Source organism: Pristiophorus japonicus, chromosome 9 (assembly GCF_044704955.1).
Source record: "Pristiophorus japonicus isolate sPriJap1 chromosome 9, sPriJap1.hap1, whole genome shotgun sequence".
Classification (NCBI taxonomy): Eukaryota; Metazoa; Chordata; class Chondrichthyes; family Pristiophoridae; genus Pristiophorus; species Pristiophorus japonicus.
This window is the reverse complement of record NC_091985.1, coordinates 144694456-144721781: the sequence shown is the minus strand read 5'-3', so window position 1 is coordinate 144721781 and position 27326 is coordinate 144694456. Positions and strand designations below refer to the sequence as shown.

The 27326-nt window shown below is 47.2% G+C and overlaps 1 protein-coding gene across 3 annotated transcripts in view; it reads left to right on the top strand.

Moving 5' to 3' along the window:
- The window catches only part of slc24a3 (solute carrier family 24 member 3), a 466872-nt gene that overhangs the window by 17891 nt on the left and 421655 nt on the right, over positions 1-27326 (top strand). For all 3 annotated transcript variants that reach the window (XM_070888804.1, XM_070888803.1, XM_070888805.1), the window contains exon 2: positions 14410-14541. In XM_070888804.1, coding sequence (XP_070744905.1) covers positions 14410-14541 — 132 coding nt within the window. The remainder of the gene's footprint in view (positions 1-14409; positions 14542-27326) is intronic.

Here is a 27326-nt window from a genome sequence, read left to right as displayed (position 1 = left end):
TGAGAGGACGGCACACATGGCAATGATGTCATCGGCAGCTGTGCGGCAGCCCGATGCACTAACCGCGGGGCATGGCGCTGCTGTGCCAACACATCCTCACCAGCTCCCGGGCATTTTCCCGTGAGGCGGTAGCGTCCCCTTCCCTGGGCAAAAAGTCTTCTCTGCCCCGTTAGCTTCCCCCACTCCCCCCGGAGGTGCTAATGCTGCTTTAGAAAGGGCCAATTTTGTCCCCTGTGTTTGAATCCAAGTTTCCCCCAGCCCATGTGGGACTAGAACTCTATTTCCTGCCCTAGAGGCTCACGTGCACTTGATTCAGTGGGCTCAATATTAGCCCCACATGATGGGCAGGAGGGGATCGGGGTGCTGGGGCGGGGGGGGGGAGGTTTAAAGATTTCATTACGGGGAACGCATCACCAATATGCGGCCCGGACGCCTGTTACCGTTTTTACGGCGGCTGATATTGTGGCGCACTTCATTAACATATTTAAATCAAGCCCGATTTAAAATTCATTGCTGCCGCGCGGGTTTCCCACAGGAACGGGAAGCTCGGCAGTTAAAGGGAGGTGGGAACTGCTGGCTCCACAAGGCAAGTGCCTTTTCCAGCACTCCATGTGGGTCAGGATGAACGGTAGTGCTCCCCCGGGCCTCTCTCTCACTCCGCTCCCTCCCCATCCCTACCACGACCACTGACCTGCCCGACCCCTCTCTGGCCCGATTACCGGGGACCATCCCCAAGGGACCTTGGCTGCGGCCTGCTGCTACTGGCTTTACGTCCGGCCACCGGTCTGGCTGTCAGTCCGGCAAGTAAGTGTCTATTTCACTTTTAAACATCTCAGTTGATTTTGCATCTGTTGTCACCTTTACTTCCACCCTACCACATTCTCATAATTCTTTGTGTGGAGGAATTTTTCCTCAATTTGCTTTTAATTAGCTTTGTTTGGATTCTAACGTAGCCCCTTGATCTTGATTTCCCTACTCCTGATTCTCAACGTTCCTGATCCATCCCGAGAGCTTTCAGCTGTCGAGGTCCAATCCTTTGGGACTTTCTCCTTGCCACTTCCCTCACTGATTGTAAAACCCCTGTTGAACCAGGGGTCACAGTCTCAGAATAAGGGGTCGGCTATTTAGGACTGAGATGAGGAGAAACTTCTTCACTCAGAGGGTGGTGAATCTTTGGAATTCTCCACCCCAGAGGGCCGTGGATGCTCAGTCGTTGAGTATATTCAAGGCTGAGATCAATAGATTTTTGGAATCTCGGGGAATCAAGGGATTATGTGGATAGTGCGAGAAGATGGAGTTGAGGTCGATGATCAGCCATGATCTTATTGAATGATGGAGCAGGCTCGAGGGGCTGAATGGCCTACTCCTGCTCCTAATTCTTATGACCTTACCGCTTTTAAAAGCTTGTGTGTGATATCACCCCGAATACATTGAAATCAATGTTCCCCCTAGCGTGAATTGCACCAGTTGTGAGGTCCCGTACAGGCTGCTCACCAGCGCAGCCGCTGGAAGAGATACCCCCCACACGCGCAGCAGCAAATGTAAAGGGCCCGCGGAGAGATAAAAAATTAGAGGGACATTGATTCAGATAGAGATCTTTCCTCAATTGAAAACTTCTAGGTGGTTTTAAAAAAAAAACGAAACCGGTGTTAAGTGTCGATTCTTTAAGCCAGAAGCTCTCAACTTTGTAAAGATAGGCTTGGGCTGATGGGTGGGAAGTAACAGTCATGCCACACAAGTGCCAGGCAATGACTGTCTCCAACAAGTGAGAGTCTAACCACCTCCCCTTGACATTCAGTGGCATTACCATCACCGAATCCCCCATCATCAACATCCTGGGGGTCACCATTGACCAGAAACTTAACTGGACCAGTCACAAAAATACTGTGGCCAGCAGAGCAAGTCAGAGGCTGGGTATTCTGCGGCGAGTGTCTCACCTTCTGACTCCCCAAAGCCTGCCCACCATCTACAAGGCACAAGTCAGGAGTGTGATGGAATACTCTCCCCTTGCCTGGATGAGTGCAGCTCCAACAAGCTCGACAGCATCCAGGACAAAGCAGCCCGCTTGATTGGCACTCCATCCACTACCTTCAACATTCACAACCTCTACCACCGGTGTACCGTGGCTGCAGTGTGTACCATGTATAAGATGCACTGCAGCAACTCGCAAGGCATCTTCGACAGCACCTCCCAAACTCTTTACCATCTAGTATGACCAGGGCAGCAGTGGTATGGGAACACCATCCATCACCTGCAAGTTCCCCTCCTGACTTGGAGGTATATCGGCGTTCCTTCATCGTCGTCGGGTCAAAATCCTGGAACTCCCTCCCTAACAGCACTGTGGGAGTACCTTCACCACACGGACTGCAGCGGTTCAAGAAGGTGGCTCACCAAGGGCAATGAGGGATGGGCAATAAATGATCCTAGAACAAATTTAAAAAGATGTCCCACCTGCTGACACACTGAGAAAAACCATGAAGTATCTCCAGGTGTTATTTAATTAGCAAATAAAGCTGTGTGTAATTTCTAAACATGCTCGATGACACGACAGGAAAACTTTGCGAAGCTTACAATACCATCATTCCAACCCTTCACTTCCCATCATTTATTTATCTTTCTCTCTTTCCTTTTTCATTGTGTGAGCTGTGGCTCAGTAGGTAACACTCTTGCCTCTGAATCAGAAGGTTGTGGGTTCAAGTCCCACTCCAGGAAATTGTCGCACATAAATCTAGGCTGACACTCCAGTGCAGTACTGAGGGAGTGCTGCACTGTCAGAAGTGCCGTCTTGTGGATGAGATGTTAAACTGAGGCCCCGTCTGCGCTCTCAAGTGGACGTAAAAGATCCCATGGCACTATTTTGAAGAAGAGCAGGGGAGTTATCCTCGGTGTCCTGGCCAATATTCATCCCTCAATCAACATAACAAAAAAACAGGTTATCTGGTCATTATCACATTGCTGTTTGTGGGAGCTTGCTGTGCGTAAATTGGTTGCCGCGTTTCCTACATTGCAACAGTAACTGCACTCCAAAAGTACTTCATTGGATGTAAAGCGCTTTGAGACGTCCAGTGGTCCTGAAAGGCGCTATATAAATGCAAGTCTTTCTTTCATTGTCTTTGCCTTCTACTTTACATTTCTCTCCTTTACTTCACTTTCATCTTCCTTTTCTTCCTCCCCTTGCTTACTGTTCTGCTTTACTCCCTCTTCTGTTTCTCACTGTTTACTCCCCGCCCCCCCCCCACCTCCTGCCATGTCTGCGCTGCCACTCGGAGGGATTGTGGAGCCGGGAGGGAGCGAGGGAGTGCAGCTCAAAGAGCAAACTATCGGAAGAGGCAAATCTTGGTGCTTGATCATTGGGGATTTGTGGAGTTTGTATTTTTGCAGCTGTAATACGGTCGAGCTGGAGATTTTAAGAGCTAGTAAAGCGCTCTGGTGCCTGATGGGTTAATTACAATTTCTCGTGACATCCCCTGAATTTTTTCCGTTCCATGTCCAAGTCTGCACGTGACATAACTTTGAGTAACCTTTGAGTGCTGAACATCCTCCTGTGACTTGCGAAATAAGCACTTGAGAATCAGCCACCTAAAGAATGCAATCATCACATTTTCTTTTAACCCATTCCGCTTCAGCTCCTGCTGTCATTTTCTTCCAGTGCTGTGGGACTGCCTGGGCAGCCACATGGAGAGTGGAACCACACGACAGCCACTGGGCCATAATCAATAAGCAAGCTGCCCGATAGTGGGGTAGTTGCCAAATGGGAGGTGAGCAGTTGGCGGCAGGATGTTGCGAGCTTGGCTGCATGGTGTGTGGCTCTGGGTCCCAAGTCGTGGCTCATTGGCCAGCCCAAGGCAAATCCATGCTCGCCCCCTCAAGGACAGGTTGCGCATCGCTGGGATGTGATGAGGGCTCCCCTTATGCTACAGGCGATGTTTGGAGAGGCGGAATGTAAGAATGGCTATCATTACAGCCAGAACTGCTACAACGATACTTGTCCCTTTACTTGAACACTGCTGTGCATTTGCCTCACTTCTCAGTTCCTGTTATATTTCCTGATTCTTTTTTTCAGCCTTGAAAAGCATGAGTGCAAAAATATGTTTTTACACAACACTGGCCTGCCAGCATGTTTGCACAAAAATTAATTTCACTGAAAAGTTTTGAGACCCAAACCTGGAAACAATTACTGTGATGTTATTGTACAGCTGGTCAGTGCCTCTGTTGACGCAGCGGAGAGAGGAATTTAATATGCGCACGTTAAACATGTGTACAATAGTATTGCTGACACTAATATCCAGCCATATTGCGGAGACATTTGGCTCCTCACCGAGGCAAGAGCTGTGGTATAGCATCCCTAGCACTATACCGTGCAACGGGAACTGAACAGGTTGAGTGTGTACCTCCAGCAGAGTGGTCAGCATGCTTGACAGCAGTGCAGTGCACTTAACAGATTGAGAAGAGGGTTGGGGTGATGACGCAGCCCTGCTTGACCGCGGTCCGGACATGAATTGGGTCTGTGATGGATCCGCTGGTAAGGATCACGGCCTGCATATCGTCATAGAGCAGGCGGAGTATGGTGACATACTTTTGGGGGCATCCGAAACTACAGAACCAGTGGGAAACTGTTCAACCTTCGCCGTCTCTAGGCCAAGTCCAAGACCACTCCAACCTCGGTCGTCGAGCTACAGTACGCGGATGACGCCTGCGTCTGTGCACATACAGAGGCTGAACTCCAGGACATAGTCGACGTATTTATCGAGGCGTATGAAAGCATGGGCCTTACGCTAAACATTAGTCAGACAAAGGTCCTCCACCAGCCTGTCCTTGCCGCACAGCACTGCCTCCCAAACATCAAGATCCATGGCGTGGCCCTGGACGACGTGGACCATTTCCCATATCTCGGGAGCCTCCTATCAACAAGAGCAGACATTGATGATGAGATCCAACACCACCTCCAGTGCGCCAGTGCAGCCTTCGGCCGACTGAGGAAAAGAGTGTTTGAAGACCAGGCCCTCAAAACTGTCACCAAACTCATGGTCTACAGAGCCATAGTAATACCCGTCCTCCTGTATGGCTCAGAGACGTGGACCATGTACAGTAGACACCTCAAGTTGCTGGAGAAATACCACCAGCGATGTCTCTGCAAGATCCTGCAAATCCCCTGGGAGGACAGACGCACAAACATTAGCATCCTCGTCCAGGCCAACATCCCCAGCATTGAAGCACTGACCACACTTGATCAGCTCCGCTGGGCAGACCACATAGTTCGCATGGCAGACACTAGACTCCCAAAGCAAGCGCTCTACTCGGAACTCGTCCACGACAAACGAGCTAAAGGCGGGCAGAGGAAACATTACAAGGACACCCTCAAAGCCTCCCTGATAAAGTTCGACATCCCCACTGATATCTGGGAGTCCTTGGCCATAGACCGCCCTAAGTGGAGGAAGTGCATCTGGGAGGGCGCTGAGCTCCTCGAGTATCGTCGCCGAGAGCATGCAGAAATCAAGCGCAGGCATCGGAAGGAGCGTGCGGCAAACCAGGCTCCCTGCCCACCCTTTCCCTCAATGACTTTCTGTCCTACCTGTGACAGAGACTGTGGTTCTCGTATTGGACTGTACAGCCACCTAAGAACTCATGCTAAGAGTGGAAGCAAGTCTTCCTCGATCCCGAGGGACTGCCTATGATGCTGATGCACTTAACCAACACATACCTGCCAAACCTATGAGTAAATACCCTGTTCCGTTGTGTTAGTCTTGTGAGGAACAAATCAATGGAGACACCCCATTATTGCCCGATTGAAATTGATATAAATAATCTCTTTCTTGTAAATTTTACTGAGCTACGAATGGAACTACGGGCAGATTTGAAAGCAAACATTTGGAAAGGCGCAGTGGCTCTGCGGGAACTCTGGTCCATCCCATGAATTTGAAAAGGATTTAACTCTGGTTAGATTTTAATTTGCAGAGGGACCCATGTGCTGAATAAATGCTGCAAAGATTTAATTGACAGCCAAAATATCCCAATTTTTCAGTTCTGGGAAGAAAATGGAAGGCCCGTTGTAAACAAACCAACCGTTAGGGGTCATTTGAGATCTGATGGTCTCCAGTTAGCTACAATATACAAGTGTCCACAGCAGAAATGTACCCACAGTTGGCTGGAGCTTCCAAGGGCTCAGCTTCTCAGAACAGCCGATAACTCCCCTTCTACTTCTCCATTTTAAAGCTGATTACGGTACTTTATAAATTGAAAGATCTGTAATCGGCTGAGCCACTTATTATCTATTTTCATTTCTGCCCTCCGTTCCCTGTTGCCAGGGCCACTTCAGTAGCCCTCAACGTCCACCACTGGCATTGTATGACACGGAAAAGCCAAAGGCATCAGGTCATGCGTTATGTACAGTAAGGCTTGGGTTTTACACTCACTTAGTTTGTTGGCATTCCAGCAAGCCTGACAGTGCACTGCACCGACCTGCCAAACACATGAGAAAATACCCAGTTCCTATGTGTTAGTCTAGTGAGGAACAAATCAACAGAGATGCCCCATTATTGCCCATTTGGAATTGATATAAATAATCTCTTCCTTTATAATTTTATTTTATTTTAAAACTGAATTATAATGAAAAGTCTCAAAGATATGGCAGAATCCTCTGGGACCTGGATTAATAGGTCAACAGTCACCCTGTCTGCTGGCTCTAAGGGTCCTATGTGAAATGAGTTTGGACGGACTCAATCCAATTGCTAGTGCTCAGGGGTTTATAGTGGAAAAAGCTTCCGTTAATTTAGTACTGATCAGCAATCTCACTCAAAACCCACAGGGTGACCTGTGTGGGAAATAGAAAAAACGTCACACTGCTGCAGGAAGGTCTTCGGAGGTTGGGCTCGGACCATTGTTGGGGCAGAGTAGAAAGAAAGAACGAACTTGTATTTAAATTGTGTGTTAGCTCATCCTCAAGGCAACCCTAAAGTCTATGGATGACTTTGTGAAGTGCACTCAACATTGTTACACAAGCCATCTTGGCAAACAGTTTACCCACAGCAAGTTCCACAAACAGCAAATGAATGAATGAACGACCTTGTTGGTGGTACTGGTTGTAAGGGGAATGTTGGCCAGGACACCAGCAGAACTCCCTACTCTTCTCGTAATGTCATGCGATGTTTTGCGTCCACCTGAACAGGCAAATCTCAGTCAAGCATCTCATCCAAATGGCACCTCTGCTAACACAGCACTCTGCCTGTACTGCATTGAAGTGTCAGGCTAGATTTATGTGGTAAAGTCCACTGTTGGATTGAAGCCACAACTTTCTCCTCGGAGGCAAGAGTGCTACCAACTCAGCCAAGCCGGCACTTTAGCGAGAGCTTTACTCTCTTTGCATCTGGCTGTGCTTTAGCTGAGCTGGGCAGCGGGAAACCTGAAATGGGAAAAGTTACATTCACCATCACTAACGTCTCTCACATCGATGAGCACAAAAAATGAATAAAAGACTCCACTGCCTGCGTCCTATTCCCAATGTCCCAGTTACCTATCATTCACTTTGTCAGCCTCCAGTGGCCTCCTGTTCTCCCCAATGCATTGATTTCAAAATCCTTATTCTTGTTTGCAAATATCTCCGTAACCTCCCAGCAACCTGCAGCTTTATGCTCCAGCTCACCCCTCATTTCATTTTTTAAGCAGCCCCTCGGAGTCGAGGATGACTGGCTTCCACACTAAAAATGAATTCTCAGGTGACTGATGAGTCCGATGCGGGACCTACAGTCTATGGCACAGGTGGGGCAGACGGTGGTTGGAGGGACGGGTGGGTGGGGTGCTTGGGTTGTCGTGCGCTCCTTCCGCTGTTTGCACTTGGCATCTGCTTGCTCCCGGCGAAGAGACTCGAGATGTTCGGCGCCTTCCCGGATGCTTTTCCTCCACTTTGGGCGGTCTTGGGCCAGGGATCCCCAGGAGTCGGTGGGGATGTTGCACTTTTTCAAGGAGGCTTTGAGGGTATCCTTGAAGCGTTTCCTCTGACCACCTGGGGCTCCCCTTCGGTGTCGGAACTCCGAGTAGAGCGCTTGCTTTGGGAGTCTCGTATCGGGCATGCGGGCGATGTGGCCCATTTAGTGGAGCTGATTGAATGTGGTCAGTGCTTCGATGCTGGGGATGTTGGCCTGAGCGAGAACACTGACGTCAGTGCGCCTATCCTGCCAATGGAGTTGCAGGATCTTGCGGAGGCAGCATCAGCTGGCCTGCTGTGTCTCCCTGCCACTCCCACCCACCACTTCACAATCAATGGCTGAGCCTTCAGCCATCATGGTCCGGCATTCTTGAATATCTCCACCTTTCTGCCTCGCCACATCTCTCCCCAAGTTCAAAAACCTGAATTATCTTCAACCACTCTTTCAGTCTACTCGCCTAACCTTCTAATTCCTGATCAGCCCCTGATCCACTCCCTGTGCCAGATACCTCAAAAGTGTAAATACCTACATTTGTAAGATTAGCAAATGACAGCGAATATTCTAAAACAAAACTAAATCTTTGATAGTGCAGCTGATAGAATTCTGACAACTTTACTAAACCATTTATTATGCGGTATAACTTTATACACAAGGCACAGTCGTCACATTTCACATTATTATACATTACTCATTTTAACACAACTTGTGTACAGTAAGAGGGTACAGTAACCTGGATTGTAACATGAAACTTCAGACAGTGCAGGACTAATAGCTCTGAGACTGTGTGAGAAAGATAACTGATTCGGCTGGAAAGTATTTGGGAAATTCTCCTGGGGAATGCTATCTTTGGAATGTTGTGGTCTGGAAATCATGAATCACACAAATGACAGTAATGGGTTACAATTGCACTGATTAGTGACTAAGCAGATGTGATTTTTATTTATATAAAAAAGTATAAATCTACAGAGAAAGTTAATGTGTGTGCTGGCAGTGGGGTAGATCCTGACTTTGTGCATTAGTGTAAAACAGGTGATAGTGAGTCGGCAGCTGTCAGCAGAAATAAAAATGGGGAGAGATGTAAAACGGACTCACTGTCACCCGCTTTACACTATCGCACAAAGCTAACACACTCTGTTTATGGAAAAAAAGGTGGGGGCTGAAAAAAAAGAGTAGAAAGCAAGAATGAGTTACCCAAGGGCCGGATTTTTGGCTTTCGGGGTTTTTGGCGAAAACAGTAGCGATACGTGCAACTTACCGTTTTAGCTGCGCGACTGTTTTTAGGCCGAACTTTCGGCCTTTATGTCCATCGGTAAGGGAGGTGTTGCACAAGCATTCGCAGCGCAAAACGCTAGTTTCAGCAACTTTAGTCCGGGGTCGTTCGCGCTGGGACCTGGCTCCGCCCCCAATCCATTGGGCCACGCTGGGCCACGACCGAAGAGAGGCTGGGGAGCGGCCAGAATACCGACGTCTTTTCCTGGCATGCTTGGAAGCGGACAAAAACGCCGCACCTCGGGTGAGGGCGCCAGAAAAACAGGTTAGGGAAAGTATAGCCCTTTGTTTCTCCCCTCCTCTCCTGAAGGCATTGATTCTTGCTGGGTTAAGGCTTCACAGATGTTGGCTGCCATTCAGTACCTTGCCTAAGTGCCTATTCTTCATGTAGACAGTGCATGTCAACTGCTGTAGAGAACATGCAATCCAGTCCAAATATGCACGCTCCAGCACGAGTAAATAGATAGCGATGAGGAGTGAGAATCCTGTCTGTTTGTCTTTTCTATCCCTAGTTCAAGCGTGCTAGTCGAGTTATAGCAACCCAACTACTCGTAGCTGTGATCTTCGAACTCAGCACAGACCTTGAATTGTATCCAGACTTCTTAGTCCGAATAACTTAGTGCTACACTGTGATGCCTGTACCCAGGGATTTGGGAGAGCTCTTTAGTACCAATCTTAAGTTAGCTGTTTGGAAATGCCGTAGAGCACATTTTGGGGAGGAGTTGATGTGGGGGGGACGGGGGGGAGGCGCGGGGGGGATGTCTGATTGTGGGGCGAGTGCAATCGCGTGGGTTCCGATCATGGAGGGTGCAATCGCAGGGGGGCCTGGATCGCGGAGGGGGGTTTCCGATTGGGGGCTGGGGGGATGGTCTCTTCCTTGATTTATGGGGAAGGGTCCATCCTTGGCACTTCCAACAACAGCAATAATAACTTGCATTTATCTAGTGCTTTTAACATGGTAAAACAAGGCGCTTCACAGGAGCGTTATCAGACAAAATTTGACATTGGGACACATAAGGAGATATTAGGACAGGAGGCCAAAAGCTTGGTCAAAGAGAGAGGTTTTACGGAGCATCTTAAAGGTAGAGAGGCGGAGAGGTTTAGGGAGGGAATTCCAGAACCTAAGGCCTTGGCAGCTGAAGGCACAGCCACCGATGGTGGAGCGATTAAAATCGGGGCTACGCCAGAGGCCAGAATTGGAGGAGCGCAGATATCGCGGATCCAGTGACAGCACAGCCAAGGTCGGGATGTGTTGAGAATCACGGGCATCGAGGGCTGAATCTTAACTCCCAAATATGGGTGGGTTGGGGGCGGGTCAAACGTTAAAATGTAAAAAAACCTGAAACAGGAAGCCAACCCGCCTCGAGCCCGGCCACTTCAGTTTTTAACGGAGGCGGGGATGAGGGGCAGCTGACCAATCCGCTCGCAGGAGGCGGTTTGCTCCTTAATTATAATGAGGGCTGCGTGCCTTCGTTTTAAAAGTGGACGGTATTTGTAACTCACCTTGGTTAGGTTTCCCAGGGCTCGGGAAACCCCGCCCCACCGCCCACCATGAGCTATCGCCTCCCCTAAGTCCCCCCCGCTCCCAACCCCCCAATACCATCTGCTCTCCCCGATCACCATCAAACCCCCTCCAACCACTATCTTCTCCCCCGAACACCAACGGACCTCCTGTGATTAGAGTCCCCTGCAATTGGAACCCCCACGATCAGACCACCCCCATGGTCGGAACCCCCCACCCCCCCCCAACCGATCAGACGCCCCTCTGCGATCGCACCCCCCTCTGTGGTCGAAACCCACGCGATCGCATCAACATCCTCCCATGATCGGACACGGCACCCCCCCCCTCCTCACAATCTATTCCCATCCTCGCACTGGACTTGCCTGCACTCAGGCCTACTCGGCTGCGGCCTTGTGCTGTAGGACTTCCCACCTGACTGGCCTCTGGCAGGCGGGCAACCTACAAAAAAAACAATGTAAAGATGTTCCTGCCAGACATTCGAGAAACCCAGAAGTAAGGGTTTCCCAATCTCAAAACAGTCCCCACCCTACGCTGCTCCCTCCCCACCTCCAAGCTAAAATCCAGGCTTAAAGTACCGTGCTGCTGCCTCTGGGGAAGATTTAATCCAAGTGGACGGTGGGAAGTCCTCAGGATAATCCCTGCGGGATCATAATTTCAAATTGGGTCGTTCTCACTTGAGTAAATATAATCTGTGTGGGGCTTGACAGAGTCAGTAGGGGTCTGTTTCAAGGCTCACTAATGACGAGAAGAAGATAACCCAATTTGAGCTAAACCTCGACTATAAAGTTTCCAAGAGCCCTGTCACAACTCTTTGGTATTGGTTGTGAATACGTTCCCAGCTCTGCCTGCACTTCATTTGCTTGCGAAGCCTGTTCAAATAAGGACAGGCAAAAAGTAGGATCGAATTGTACTTGTCACATTAATGATCAATGGCTGCTTTTTCTTTCCAAATTGTTTTTGCTGAACAGGACTAACAGTTAAAAACACGACCCGCAATCAATCTGAAAACCGACAAGTCCCAGTGCAGTGGATGTTGGGACGCACCATATTGGCACAATATGTTAATGATTCGGTTTTGCTGCTGGATGAGGGCCATTCTTTTCCAGGGCACAACAGAACAGATGCTTGTTTAGACAGCCTGACACAGCTTGGTTCCAGCACTGGTACATGGAGGTGCTGAGTGCTGTGAAGTGAGCATTTACATTAGGTATAACGGAGGAATAAATGATGGGACGCGGTGGAGTATTCTTTATGGTTGGCTTACCAATATTCCACAAGCCAGCTTCTCCGATACCTTTGGCCTTGATCTTTACCGGGAAGCGGGGGGGGAGCGGGGGAGCGTGGTGGCGGGAAGGGAAATCCTGGGAACGTGGAGACCCTGTTGAATTTAATGGCAGGGCCTCATTATCATACTTTTCCACTCCGCTTCCCGGCCACCAGCCAGCCAGCCTATCAATCTGGCTCAAAGCTTCAAGTAGGAAGCCGCAGCCAGGGACCGTTGGGAGCGGACCCTGGCGATCGGGTAAGATCGTGGGCAGAAGGAGTGGAGGGGAGGGCTCGGATTGGCAATCGGGAGGGTGTGGGGGACAGGCTCAGGATCACGGGTTTGGAGTCCCGGGGGGGGGGGGTGGTGTCGGTGCAGTCGGCCGAACACGACAGATGATTTGCTTGAGGGGCCCGGGGGGAAGCACTGCTGCTCCTCCTGGCCCACCTGCAGTGCTGGAAAAAGCACTTACCTACTGGATCAAGCTGTTTCCGCCTCCCTTTCGCTGCCGAATTTCCTGAGCCCTGGGAAACCCAGGCCGCAGTCGTTAAATTTAATGGGCTCCCAACTGCACTATGGGAGCCTGAGTTAAATATTATAACGAGGTTTCCCGTCTCTCGAGAGCGGGCCGCAAACCTCGCATGCTGGAAAAATGACAGTAGGTGCGTTCGGGGTCACGTTACACGTTATTTTTAACCGCTCGCTTGGGGGGAGGGGGGTAAACCCAACCCCTCTTGTTCATGCAAACAGTTGTTTACACACACAAAATAACAGAGAACATTCATAATGAGCCCTTTATAACTCTGTTCAAAGAAGTCTCCCTTTGTGTTCATTTTAATAGTGAGATATAACCATTCTGTACCAGAGGCAGCTTTTTCCACTGGCTCCAAATGCAATGTGGTGACCAGAATAGAACTTTAATATGTGATTGTTGCTGGAAGTGGGGAAGGGACTTTGTGAGGAGGACATGCAGTGTACTTACCATGAGGATAGTGCCAGTGTCAGGGCTTGCACCAGACTAGTCCCAGGGAGATTTGGCCATGGAAGCTGCTGTTGGCAATCCGCGTGACTGCATTGTTCATTATTAGTTCTTGCAGGGAAATATATATACATGCCAACCAGAAAAACTAACGAAAGTTAACCAACAACTTCAAAAGAGCAAACATTGTCCCATAAAAAAACTAACTGCTTCCATCTTCAGTGTACCGTTTTTAATTGCTGGATGTGATGATAATGTAGTCCTCACAGGTCTGAGCACAGTGACTCGTAGCTCGGTTAAATGCTCGGTGGAGGTAGAAAAGAGAGGTGGTTCTCTCTGGTGTAGGTCAGAGATAGGCTGAAAGAAGGTTGTCAGTGGTTCTACATCGTGGCAAGATGTCAGGCTAGGGGGATGTGGTGTGCCCCAAGGGTTAGTGCTTATTTGCCCTACGTTTGGATCCAGAAGTTAAATGCAATTTGGTCAAATTCACACACAATACTGAGCTCGGGAAGGGAGCTGAGTCCCATGACCAAACCATGGAGGCCCAGATGAAACTAGACAACATTTGCAAGTAGACAGCACTATGGCAGATGAAGTGCAATATGATAAGTACAAAGTATTATATAATGGAGAAACACTAGCTGTAGAACTGGCTAGGAAAGAGATGGAAAGAGGTTTAGAAGTGGCAATAAACTTAACACTAACATTGTCAGTCATTGTGGTGGAATAGTAATAAGATTAACAGAATTCTGAACTATATTGATGATGGGGGAGCCCAGCATGTGAGTGCAAAAGACACGTTTGCAGCCATCTTCAGCCAGAAGTGCCGAGTGGATGATCCATATGGGCCTCCTCCTGAGGTCCCAACAATCACAGATGCCAGTCTTCAGCCAATTCGATTCACTCCACGTGATATCAAGAAATGGCTGAGCTCACTGGATACAGCAAAGGCTATGAGCCCCGACAACATTCCAACTGTCGTGCTGAAGACTTTGCTCCAGAACTAACCGTCCCTCTAGCCAAGCTTTCCAGTGCAGCTACAACACAAGCACCTACCCAACAATGTGCCCAGATATGTCCTGTCCACAAAAAGAAAAACAAATCCAATCTGGCCAATGACCGCCCCATCAGTCTACTCTCAATCATCAGCAAAGTGATGGAAGGTGTTGTCGACAGTGCTATCAAGCCACACTTACTCACCAATAACTTGCTCGCTGCTGTTCAGTTTGGCTTCCACCAGGACCACTCGACTCCAGAACCCATTACAGTGAAAAGAAATTGTGGAATTGTCTTATCGCTCAGCTCCTTCCAATGAAAAGTGAGGAAAAGTAGAGAAGTGAAAATGTCAAACCTAACCCCCCAAAACACAAAACAAAGTATTGTTATAATTTTTTAGAAGTTGGATGCTTATTTGCATTTTCCATTTTAACCCCTTGATGTTGTTGTTCCCCAGGCTTTTACGTGGTGAGTTATACTTCGGAGGCGGCTGACAGGCGGATAGGCCGGAGACTGATGGAGCACAATGCTGAGAACGCCACAGTTGCCAAGGCAACCTCACATCAGTACAAGAACTGCACTGAGCCCGGTAAGAGAACCATAGCATCAGTTGCTCCCCGGGACGGAGAGTTCAGCGGAAAACATTGAAATCTTTTGCGGCCTTTGATATTAGTACTGCTGACTTTGTAGTGGAGTGACATGGTTCCTTGCAAGATGTACCCATTGCACCTCATAGCCATGGGTAACAGGCTCATGCATTTGCTCTTTTAGGCATTGAGTTCCTGTTAGCAGCCCTCCTGCCCAGAGTAGGTAGTCATATCCCCTCTGAGAGGGAGGGAAATTCATGAGAGTTATCCTGGGCCGTTCTTGTGCCAGTTGCCAGTAAAGCCAGTTGCACGGCAACATTGGTAGAGATTTGTTGGTTTACCCGCTCGGTTGGTCACAGGAAGTTGAATGGAAGAGACAACATTTTTTTTTTAATCATGTATTTATGATGCTGTCGTGCAATTTCAGAGAGATCATCCAAGATTGCTTAGAATTGACAAATAGCTAAAAGCATTCTGGAAAACCTTGAGATTTCCTTTAAAGGACCGTACAGCCATTAGAGTGTCTCAGACAACTATAACTGTGGTGTAATTTGCTAATTGGTTATATCACTTACCTTTTTCTGGTTGCAAATGTATTACTCTTTATTGAGATGTACTGAAACCACTGCAGCAGGTGCAATGCACACTTGCCATCATATCCAACGTGCTGCATCTGCACCGAGCAGATAGTCCAAAGAGGTGACCTATCCTCCATTAGCTGAAGCAGTGTCATAAGGAACAAAATATTCCTGAGAATCTGAAGCAATAATCATCTTTTCTTCATCGTTGTTGCTCACCTCCAGAGTTGACAGTGACAAACAAAATTGTGCAGCGATATTAATGTGAAAACGCTTTGATGTCTTTATGAAAGTCTCATGTCTGCTATTCTAATGGAGGCATTAGTTCATTTATTTTAAATTATATTGGCCTGGATCTTGCTGCAGCCGGGCATCTTACAGCGTACGCCATTAGTTAGACTTTCTCCTGCACACTTCAGCTCGAAATAGTTTTTGCGCCGTAATAGGGGAGAGCGGGAGGGGGGTGGGGGAGCGAGCGCACATTGGCAGCAGCCTTCAGGATTGTAGTGGAGCCCTGTGAATCACTCCTGCGCCTCCTGACTCCACATGAAGATTTAAAGAAGAAACTCAACTATCTGTTGGTCGCCTCCAGCGATCCCTTTAAGGACCGCAGGTTAGGTCATAGCAAGAACAGGAAATCCTGAGTGCATGCTCCGTTCAGTGCTGACAACCTTCCCTCAAGGGTCTTTGAATGGGTGTTGGGCCCCTCATTAACATATTTAAGGCGGCCACCGGGTTTGCCTGAATATCGCCCGAGCCAAAATGGCGTTGGATGTATTTCAGGTGCCCCGGGGTGCATGACATAAAGCTGTGAAATTGGAACCCTTTGGCCACTATTGAAAAACAGGTGCAGTAAGTTCCAATTTCTCCCCCTTTGTGACTTTTGCTTAATTTTTACTCTCTTACAAATAACCAGCATTCAATAAAAAGGGGTGGGCAGTAGAGTTAATTTTGTTGCCTGACCTGAAAATTTACACGTGCTTGCCTTTTTTTAAGGGGCACAACTACAGTAATAAAGGATGAAATAAGCCACTAATGAGGTTTATAAATCAAATGTCAATCTGTATGGGTTTATGTTTGAAAAAAACAACTCATGATTTTTATACCAAATCTCTTGCTTTTTGAGACGGTGGTGTTTTTATTACTGGATTCCATAACTGGTAGGTGGAAGAGAGATCACAGACCTATCTGGGTGTGTTTTCAGAGAATGAGCTGCAGAGAAACAGGCTAATTTGTTTATTGTAAATAAGCGAGGTTCCCCAGGATCAGCTGTACTGTAGTTATTGAAGCAGTCTGATTACTTGAGTCCCCCTTTCTATCTTTTTTAATTCTTTTTGGTTTTGTCTCTTTTCTTCTTTTTATTTTTGTTTGTATCTGAAGCCACTCTGGTAACAGTCAGGGTGAGTTAGATGCAATCTTTTACTGCAGAAAGGAATGGAGCCTTGTTGCAACAAAAAAAATCACGCGCCGCGCAAACTCTCTCAAACCCATCCACACTCGGGGTAGGAAATGTGAGAACCATGATGGTTCACATACTGGAACAATTACAAAGGCTTTTCTCGAGGAAGTTAAACTATTTTATGTTTGTGCATATTTCTGGTTATGTTATTGCTTCTCATGCAGCTAGTATGAAGGATTTGGATAGGGTAATTAATGGGAAGCTTTTTTTCCACTGGCAGGAGGGTCAGTAACCAGAGTGCATGAATTTAAGATAATTGGCAAAAAAATCCATATAATTTGCTAGAATGATACCAGGGATGAGGAACTGTGGAAGACTAGACAAGCTGGGGTTGTTCTCCTTTGAGCAGAGGAGCTGAAGGAGAGATTTATTAGAAGGTGTTCAAAATTATGAGAGGTTTTGATAAGGAGCAACTGTTTCCACTAGCAGAAGATCAGTAACCAGAAAACACAGACTTAAGATAATTGACAAAAGAACCAGAGGGGCTATGAGGAGATTTTTTTTCACGCAGTGAGTTGTTATAATCGGGAATGCACTGCCTGAAAGGGTGCTGGAAACAGCTTCAATCGTAACTTACAAAAGGAAATTGGATATATACTTGAAAAGGAAAGATTTGCAGGGCTATGGGGAAAGAACGGGGGAGTGGGACTAATTGAATAACCCTTTTAGAGGGCCGGCACAGGCACGATGGGCCGAATGGCCTCCTTCTGACCTGTGTAATTCTATTATTTTAGTGAGCTTTCACCAGTTTGAGACTGCGCTCCCACTGGACAGGGCCAGGTCCATTCATTTGGATCCCACTTCAGAGACCTGTTAACCAAAGTGAAATTTAGTGCCTGCTAAGATCTGTCTTGTACAAATTCATACGTACTACAAGCTGTACGTATATATAAACCTGGTGTGAAATTGTTCTTACATTTAATGAAAGTTGTAAATGACAAGTATTACGTGCATGCCTGTACTTATGATGCATTGAGATAAAATAATGCTTTGCACACACATTAGATACTTTGTTTATTGGCCATGTCTTCTTCCGTGCTGTAACCATTCTGTGATTCTATGTCTAGTCCACCAGAAAACTGCCATTAAAACAAGGTCAGGGCAAACCTAGAATTATATATTCAGGTCTTACATCGATACCATATCGCTCCCATAAATGGTCTGAATATCTTTTCCGGGAGTTGACTTACACTGACCTATATCTACTTGTGCAATAGTGTAACAATAGTACACCCTTGTGACCTGAAGCAGCTATTTGTGTCTTTCCTAGTGTCCTCCTTCAATCTTCCCGAAGTCAGTGAAATCCAGCACTCGGTGAACATACTGAGCAGACAGTTGAGATCAGATTCGCCTCGTTCAATCAGTACAACTTGTGTTTGCATAATGATGCACAATAATATTGGGCCTAAAATTCCGGTCGGGCGTTTCCTTCGGACAAACCTAAAATGTTTCTACGAATGTACCTGGTGGTCCCGGAGGCTCCTTCGATTGCGGTTGGAGGCCTCGATTCGATGTGTAGCGTACGGGACGAGGACTTCCCCCGCACGCACGAAAAAGCTGGTGTCACGTGGGCCTGGAGGCTACATAGGCTTTGCGCCTGCTTTGACCAGGTGCAAGAATTTTGCGGACATTTGCTGGGCAAGAGATGGGTAAATCCCGCAATCTTGCCCTTGTAAATGTCCTCACTTCCGAGATGCGTGCGATCTGTCAAGCTCCAGCACTGTGTGCTGAAAACCGGCTTTTGCGATGCCTTCCCAGGTCCGTACACACTCCATATGGACATTCCATTTGGACCCGGGGAGGCCGTGATTTCCAGGCCATTGTGTTTTAATAGGGTTTAAAATAAACTTACCTTAATGGACAGGGTTTTTACTCTAAAAATGTGTATTTAAATTACATTTCTATATGTTTTAAAACTCTGACGCTGGTAAAAGTAGGCTATGTGCCTGCTTTTACCAGGCATAAAAATTTCAAGGACATTCGCTGGGCAAGGGATGGGCGAATAGCCCAATCTCACTGCGCGGAAGTCCTTCCTGTGGGGATGCGGAGGATCTGTCAAGCAAAATCCTGACGGAACAGAAAAGCCGGCTTTCGGTGCATGCGCATTGCGCCCCGAAAACCGGCTTTTGTGAGGCCTCGCCGGGTCCATACGTATTCCGTACAGACACGGCAAGGCCAGGATTTTACCCCCGTTGAAGATGCTACACTTCCCAGATCTGTGGACCGTCGGACGTGACTTAAAAGAGAGATTCCTGACTTCCCTCGCCTGCATTTCCATTGTCCTGCTATCTTTAATTGCGTCAGGACTGCCTTGAAACATTCTGTTTCAAAAGCCTCCCTGACTACTTGGCGGTGTTACTGTTGCTGTCTGATCTCCATCTGTTCACAGCCAAATGGATCGAAGACTTACCAGCACAATGGGCGTGAGGTGTTTTTCAATTGCTGAGACAATCTTAACAAATTACTCATGTTTTTATAGTCCTTGGGGAAACAGCATCAATACGAGCTCTTCAGCAGCTTTGCTGCCTATTATCTTGGAGCCATTTCAAAAACCCACCATTTAAAGTAACTCTTCTTCCAAATTCTTTCTGTATGAAAAAAAAATCATAAAATATGACATTAAACTGCCTATTGAAACAGTAGGGTCAAAGGTGAAAAGACAGCATTATAGTCCAATGTAGTATCTTAAGTTTTAAATAAATCTCTTTGAATACTCCCCTAAATAAATGCACTGCCTAGTATGGAACAGTCATATAGAGCAGCGGAGCCCTGGTTTATGCTGAAGTAGCTGGCCCTAGCTGGGTCAGTGGTAAAGGTGCTACAACTGGCCTCAGGAACCCGGCATTATGAAGTCACCTCTACATAGAAGGTGTGCGTGTGAATGCCAATGAGAAAGGATCAGGTTTGTGACAAAGAAGATGACAAAAATGGAGTGAATAAAACACCACCTGCTGCAAATGATCGTAGAAGAGATGATTATGAGGCAAATGGGGGAGGGGAAGGATCAGGGAATTTATCTGCATCATATCAAAGTATGTTGTAACCTAAATGGGACAGAACTCAGCGTAATTTGGACTGCCTTATAATGTCACCATGTTGGGCAGAAACAATACATCACATGTGGTGCCATCAGCATTACTAAATAATGTTGTATACCTGCAGTATCCAGGGCTAGACAAGAATCTATAGACCACGTGACACCGACGAGGCAGATGTAGTCCATGTGAGATGTAATGTAGTCTGATCTGGCTGGAATCAGCAACTTGTTTATTGTTTTAGCTATCTTACTGATGACCCTGCAAACATTTGGTCCTAATATAATAGTCCTTCTTGGTTTCTGAAGCCAGATAATGCACGACCTCTAAAGTATTAGCTTCATTCAGTTCTTATTTTTGGAGCTCTTAGTCTGAGTCAGGATGTGCAACCTCAAAATAAAAGAGCTGCTCTTGAAATTGGTGCTGTAAGTTCCTTCTAATCACATATCTATTGTTAGTGGTTACCAGTGAGAAATTGTTCAAGTTCCGAGAAACAGTGTCGTTTCTTCCCAATCCCCTTAAATCTGTTCTTCTGAAAGCAGTGACCGGTGCTCTCAATACTTCAACAGGCACCAGTAGCCCTCAGGAGAGGAGGAGGCCATGTGTAAAAGCAAACTGTCGTGAATGAATACTAATGATGAAAGGAAAAAGCAGCTGTTTTAACCCGAATTTAACAAAACAAAACCGAAATGGGAAGTGAGCCTGACTGTGAGTGACGAGACTTGCAAGACGACAAGATTAAATGTGCTTCGAAATGTTTCTTAATTAAATGTCTGTCTGGGGTGGACGAGGTGAAGGCAAAGTGGTCTGATTATCAAACTCGGAGCATGCAGTTCTTATAGGCCCAATTTTGGCCATGACTTGCATCAATTATTTTGGGAGTAAGTTGTTTTTTCTGATGTAAGTTTAAAAAAAAACATTTTCCCCAATAAACTTGCTCCAGAGTAACTTAGTTAGGTACAATTTTTTTTAGTTCAGTTTTTTTTTCAAAGGGGGCGTTCCCAGACACTTATGCCAGTTTTGGCCATTTATGCCACTTTGGCCAGCTAACACTTACGCCAAATCGACTTAGGTCAGCGTATGTGGCCAGCTCTGAAAAACCTTGCGGGCAGTTAAGAAATTGGCGCAGGTAAGTAAGTAAGGACCTGCACCCAAGCACCAAGCAGCAAACATTCCAAATAAAAATTAAAATAACTAAATAAAAATAAAGAACTCAGGTAAACAATTGATTAACAATTAAATATTTGAAGTAAATCCTACCTTGGGCAGGGGAAGGCAGTGGGCCGACCTGTACGGGAGGCCATTTGGCATGGGATAGGGGCGGCCAGCAAAGACGCATTGGGGGGGGGTGGGGGAGAGGGAGGGAGAGGAAAGGCTGGGCCTGGGCTAGGGCAGGAGCGATCGGCATCGGCATCTGTATTCCACGGGGAGAGAGAGAGAGAGAGAGAGAGAGGTTGGGCTGCAAAAGAACGGTGGGGGAAGGAGGAGAGCGAGTCAACATGGCATCTGTGGGGAGAGAAAGCGAGAGACTGGGCCTATTGCCAAATTTCGGCACGACTGCGCATGCGCAGACATCGCGACCTGACTACAATGAGCATGTGCAGATGTCCCGGCGCTGTTTTCAGCGCAGGACGCTGCCTCCACCCCCGACTTGACTGGCCACGCTGCGTGACGACCGGGGAGAGGCCGGACAGTGGTCAAAGTGGGGAGGAATTTTTTTCGGTGCACTTCTGAACGGAGAAAAGCGGCGCATCTCCAGTAAGTGCGCCAAAAAAAGAGGTGGGCCAAAATTGAGCCCTGTAGCTCTTCGACTGGCTGAATTGCAACTCTTTCTGAAACCCTACTCTCAAATCATTTCTAAAACCTGAAGCATTCATTTACTTCATCAACAATGACTATTCTTCAAAAAGTACTTCATTGGCTCTGAAGCGCTTTTGGACAGCCTGGGGCCATGAAAGGCACTATGCAAATGCAAGTCTCTGCTTTGTTCCTTTTTAGTTTAGTTCATTTTTTTGACACTCATTGTGTGAATGATGTCAGTCCTAGAATGAAACTTTTTCATTTTGAGCACCCTAGTTTCTGCATTAAGCACTTCCAGGTCAGGTGTAGAATCACACAGCACAGAAGGAGGCCACTCGGCCCATCGTGCCTGTGCCGGCTCTTTGAAAGAGCTGTCCGATTAGTCTCGTTCCCCTGGTCTTTCTCCTTGGCCCTGCAAATTTTTCCCCTTCAAGTATTCATCCAATTCCTGTTTTGAAGGTTACTATTAAATCTGCTTCCACCGCCCTTTCAGGCAGCGCATTCCAGATCTTAACAACTCACTGCATAAAAACATTTCTCCTCATCTCGCTCTTGTAGAATTTGGATGTAGAATAAATTCCTCTCTCTTCTCCGCCAACAATGTAATGTGCCTCAGCAGCAACCTCTGAAAAACACTCTCAACAGCACCAGTGGCGGCTCTTTTCCATTTTGCTTTCAGCCATCCTGTGCCCTCTGAGTGAGAGCGACAATTAGAGGTGGTACAGTTGTGTAGACATTGGTCTATCAGCTGTGATGTCGGTTCAAATCCACCTCCGATTTTCTGCTAGTTGTAAATGCTCCCCAAGAACTCAGTTTGGACAATCTTAATCAGGTTCTGCATTGGCCGATAAAACAACTTGCATTCATTTAATTAACATATCTGTATTTCTTGATGACATACTCTCCTCATTTCACTGGCATATTTATTGTGGTTGAAAATAGATCATTTTGTACACTTAGCAGTTTCACATCCACGGCAGCAATTGTTTCCGTTTTCATTGTTTTATTTAAAATCCACAATCCCGGTGTTGTTTTGCCAACTTCTCCATTTTTGAACACACAGAGTGGAAGTGAAAGATGGTATAATTAAGACTTATTTACAAATAGTAGGTTCGTATTCTTGGGCCTTTATCACAGGCCTCATAACACCAATGGCGTAAGATGCGGATCGATATTAAAGTAAAGTTATGAATACTACAGAAACTAGCAGACCTCATGTGGCCTTGCTCATGGTTAGTTTAGGATCTAGACTGTGGTTTTTAGTCTACTATTGTCCCACTGCAGAAGTTCTGATGAAGGTTCATTGACCTGAGACGTGAACTCTGTTTCTCTCTCCTCGGCTGCTGCCTGACCTGCTGAGTATTTCCAGCATTTTCTGTTTTTATTTCAGATTTCCATCATCCGCAGTATTTTACATATGTATGAGCTGGATGTTACTCTTTTGGATGGAGTATCAATGGGGCGATACTTGTGTCTGCCTTTCCGATTCCACCCCAATCCGTTTCTATGGGTTTCCAATGCAGGGCGGACTCATCAGCCAGATTCCCGCTACCAAGACAAAGCCCGACCCTGCTAACTAGGAATATCGGGCAGAGTTGCAGTGGGACCGCAGGTGCAGCACCCAAAGAGGCTGCGCAGGATCATGAAAGGGGCAGGAGTGCCTCAAAGATAAGGGCTAAATTTGTTTCTGTCTTGGCTGAAACAGAGGCCCAAATAGATACGGCATTGAAAGAAAAAAAGTCATTTATACAGCACCTTTCACGACCTCAGGACATCCCAAAACGATTTCTAGCCAATAAAGTACTTTTTCACTGTTAGACTGCAAGGTCTCACAAACAGCAATGAGTTAATGGCCGGATAATCTGTTTTAGTTGAAGGATAAATATTGTCTAGGCGAATGGGGAGAATTCCCTTGCTCTTCAAAATAGTGCCGTGGGATCTTTTACATCCACTTGACGGGGTCTCAGTTTAATGTTTCATCTGAGAGGCGGCACCTCCGAAAGTGCAGCACTCCCTCAGTACTGCACTGGAGTGTTGGCCTAAATTTTGTGCTCAAGCCTCTAAGATCAACTAGTAATAACACTTTGTTATTTTCTTACATCATTGCATTTGGTTGTGTGGAAATACCATGCCTCAATATGCACCCTGCTCCAGTTCTCTTTACTTACCCTGGGCGGGCTGTATGGACATCAGCTATTTGCTGATTCCTTATCCAAGTGGCGATTCTCCGTGTGAGAGTTCAACAGTGAGTGAGTGTAGGCTCTTCAATAATGGTGGGTTTACATCACAGCCATGTTTGATCGTATCCTCACACAGGCATAACTGGAGTGAGAACCATGGCTGATATCCCCTTTCCTTTACCCCAGAGACAAGGAGGCCAATTGTAGCATCCCTGTCACTTCCGCAGACAGGGAACCCCTCAGTCTGTACGGTTGAGTACATGTACGTTTCCTTAGCCAGCCATTCGAGGAATCAGCTCTGTGGGCTCAAGTTTCCCCAAAGCATTTTTTTGGCGTACTTGAAGAGTTGCACCCGTTTTTTTTGGGGGGGGGGCCCCAAGTACGCCACAAAATAATGTTCCAAGTTTCCCCGTTTGGTTTCTTCATTTTGGTGCAGCCGAACCTGTCCTTTAGTTTTCGGGTGGAGCCTTGATCTGCGCCAAAAAGATCAAGTTGCCACGGTAACCACAAAATGCGGGCTGAGGCTGCAAAGTGAAACATGCAGCCAGCCTGCAACACATTTAAATACATTGCAGCAACTTACCTCCAAATATTAAAGTGTCCCCCGCCCCCCCACCCCCTCCTGATGCTGGTGCTGAGCCCCGCCCCTATCCCAGGCCGACTGGCCTCCCGGACCGCTCCCCCGCCCCTATCCCAGTCTGAGAGGCCTCCTGGTATGCTCCCCCGCTCCTATCCCAGGCAGAATGGCCGCCTCCCTCCCGGCCCCCCGCACCTAACTATACCCAAAAGGCTTCCACCCCCCCCCCCCCCCCCGGCCCCCCCGCAACTTACCTTTCCTGCTGCTGGCCGGGCATCTGCTGCACTTATCTGCGCCGATTTCTTTAACTCACCAGAAGTTTTGTCTGCAGAGGTCACATATGCTGGCCTAAGCAGAATTAGAGTAACTCTCAGCTGTCCAAACTTCCCTAAATGGCCAGAATTGGCGCGGGTGGCAGGCCACGCCCCCTTTGGCTGAAAAAAAACCCCTAAAAAAATCGTAACTAACTGAGTTACGGTGGTGCAAATTGATCGGGGAAACTGTTTTTTTAACTTAGGCCAAAAAAAGCGGCCTGCTCAAAGAAAAACCGGCGCAAATCACTGGGGAAAATGGAGCCCTATATACTTAACATGTGCAGCAGGTGCTTTTTTCTGGTTTCTCAATCTGTGGAACACTTGCAGGTTCTGAAAGCTGGAGCTCATCCAGCTATGAAAAGACTGGCGTGTAGTTCACTGTTAATCACTTTGTCAACTACCAAGCGATCGCATTATTTATAACAACAACTGATGATGGTTTTGAGATTCATATGTTGTGTGAAAGGTGTCTAGCCCACCTGAGGCCTGCCTCCACAGCCTGCACCATTAAACCCATCCCATTCTACTTCACCCGTACAATTTTGCTCTACGTTTGAGGTGAATTTATTTTGAAAAAAGACACTTTGGCATGCTGTGTTTTCAATGTGAAAAAAGATCTGTTAAGATGTAATCATTGCAGTGTTGCTGGAAACCTGTGTGAATAGTTACCTCAAGGTTATAAGGAGCTTTTTCCTCAGGAAACTTTCATCCTTTGTCATGGCAGCTGGAAGGGAAATGTATTTCATCTTCTCCCCACCCGGATGAGATTGACTCGTGCTGGGGTGCGTTTCCCCGGAAACCAGCAGCTCGCTAGCACAGGCCGCACCAATACCCCTTGCAGAGCCCAACATGTTCGGCGGCCCTTCCGTTGCCAAGGCTCAGCCGCCCAGCTCGGTGTCCCAGCAGCACTGACACCACAAGTGAGGAAGGGGCTGGGGGAGGGCGATTTTAACCCTGCCCGTCCAGCCACTGCTGATTTTAAGTCTGCTCTCCCTGCATCTATCCCACTAGAGCTGCCTCCAATTTTAAGTCGGTGGTGGGACTGATGTTGGGAGCCCGAAGTGAGAGTTGCCATTTAAATATCACAGCCCTTGAGGAACTGGTAGTGGCGAACTGGAGTGAATGTATTGCTGGGTCCTCTGTCCTTGGGGAGATGACTGTGCCAAGTGAAACCAGAGGGAAAGTAGAACCTGCATCCAAAATCACCCCAGCCTCTCCCACCCGCATAATTTTAACTCCAAACAGGGCTGTAAACTTCTCGTCTTACCTGTGAATTTATACAGTAATTTTTGTGAATTAACATGCAAACCTGGGCTTAACAAAGGACTCGGGTTCCTCAGCAGGTGATGCTAGAATTGTTAATGTATAGGATTATGAATGCCTTGCATTGAGCCGTGGGCACTAAGGGGGTTTCTACCACCAGCATTCCACCAATAAGCAATGATCTCATTTGTTTGGGACGGAGAAGGTTATTTCCCAAAGATGCCAGCTCCTTTTATCCCGCTCCGTTTTCCATCAGCGGGGAATTGAAAAGCTCCAGCTGCAACTTTTCCTCTGACCCTGCGACCAGATCTTCTCTCACTTCGCGGTTTGTCGCGTTGCCCCATGTGTCACGCTCCCACCAGTACCCTGTGGTGTCGAGTCTGGCTATGGTCAGAGCTGCGCTAAAGTCACTCTTAATTATATTGTTAAGGCTTTCTTCCAAAGGACGAAGGTCTGACTTGGATCTTACTTTTGTTTTATTTATTCATTCATTGGATGTGGGCGTCGCTGGCAAGGCCAGCATTTATTGCCCATCCCTAATTGTCCTTGAGAAGGTGGTGGAGAGCCATCTTCTTGAACCGCTGCAGTCCGTGAGCTGTTTTTCCAGCGGTTTGATACAACTGAGTACAGTTAAGAGTCAACCACACTGCTGTGTGTTGGGAGCCACGTACAGGCCAGACCGGGTAAGAACGGCAGGTTTCCTTTCTTAACGGACATTAGTGATCCAGATGGTTTTTTTTCAAACGAGAATCCAGTCACCATTACTGATATTATTCCAGATTTATTTAATTAACTGGATTTTAAATTCCCCAGCTGCCGTGGTGGGTTTTGAACCCATGTCTCCGGATCGTTAGTCCAGGCCTCTGGATCACTGGTGCAGTAACATAACCACCATGCTACCGTTCCCGTGAGAGCCAAGGTGAGAGACATCTGAGCTGCACATGGGAGACATTTCCACCTAAATCAGAGGCCATCACCTGTTATCTCACAGGTTTCTTGCCCAAGTCGCGCATATGGCCACTGTGAGTGAGTTTGTGCTCAGTAAGGGGCAGTTTTGTGCTATGGGCCCATTCCCTTTTGGGAACTGGATTGACACCGCTGGCTGCAAAGGTTATACATCAAATCAGTTTGAAGCTTTCATCGCATCAATCTGAGCTGGATTAAAACCAAATGAAAGGACATTGCAATCTTATTGTAAGCCAGTGCTCACAGGTCCTTAGATACACATTGATTGCTTTGAAAAAGAACCTGCGATAATACTGCCCTGATTATATCGCACCCTCCAAGTACAGTTGTATTTCTTCCCTTCTTTGTTACTTAAATGTCCCTAGGCATGTTGAGCCATTGGGAAGCTTGTGTTTTGTCACTATCATTGTTATTATTTGGGGGGAAAAAGCTTGTGCCAGTACTTTTAATTTGGCATAATTTATTCACGTCTGAGATTTAAAGAGAATCCAAGCATGAGGCTCTCGAGACTTTTTACTGTTAAATATAAATAAAAATTAGGAGCAGGAGTAGGCCTTTTGGCCCCTCGAGCCTGCCACACTGTTCAATAAGATCATGGCTGATCTTCTACCTCAA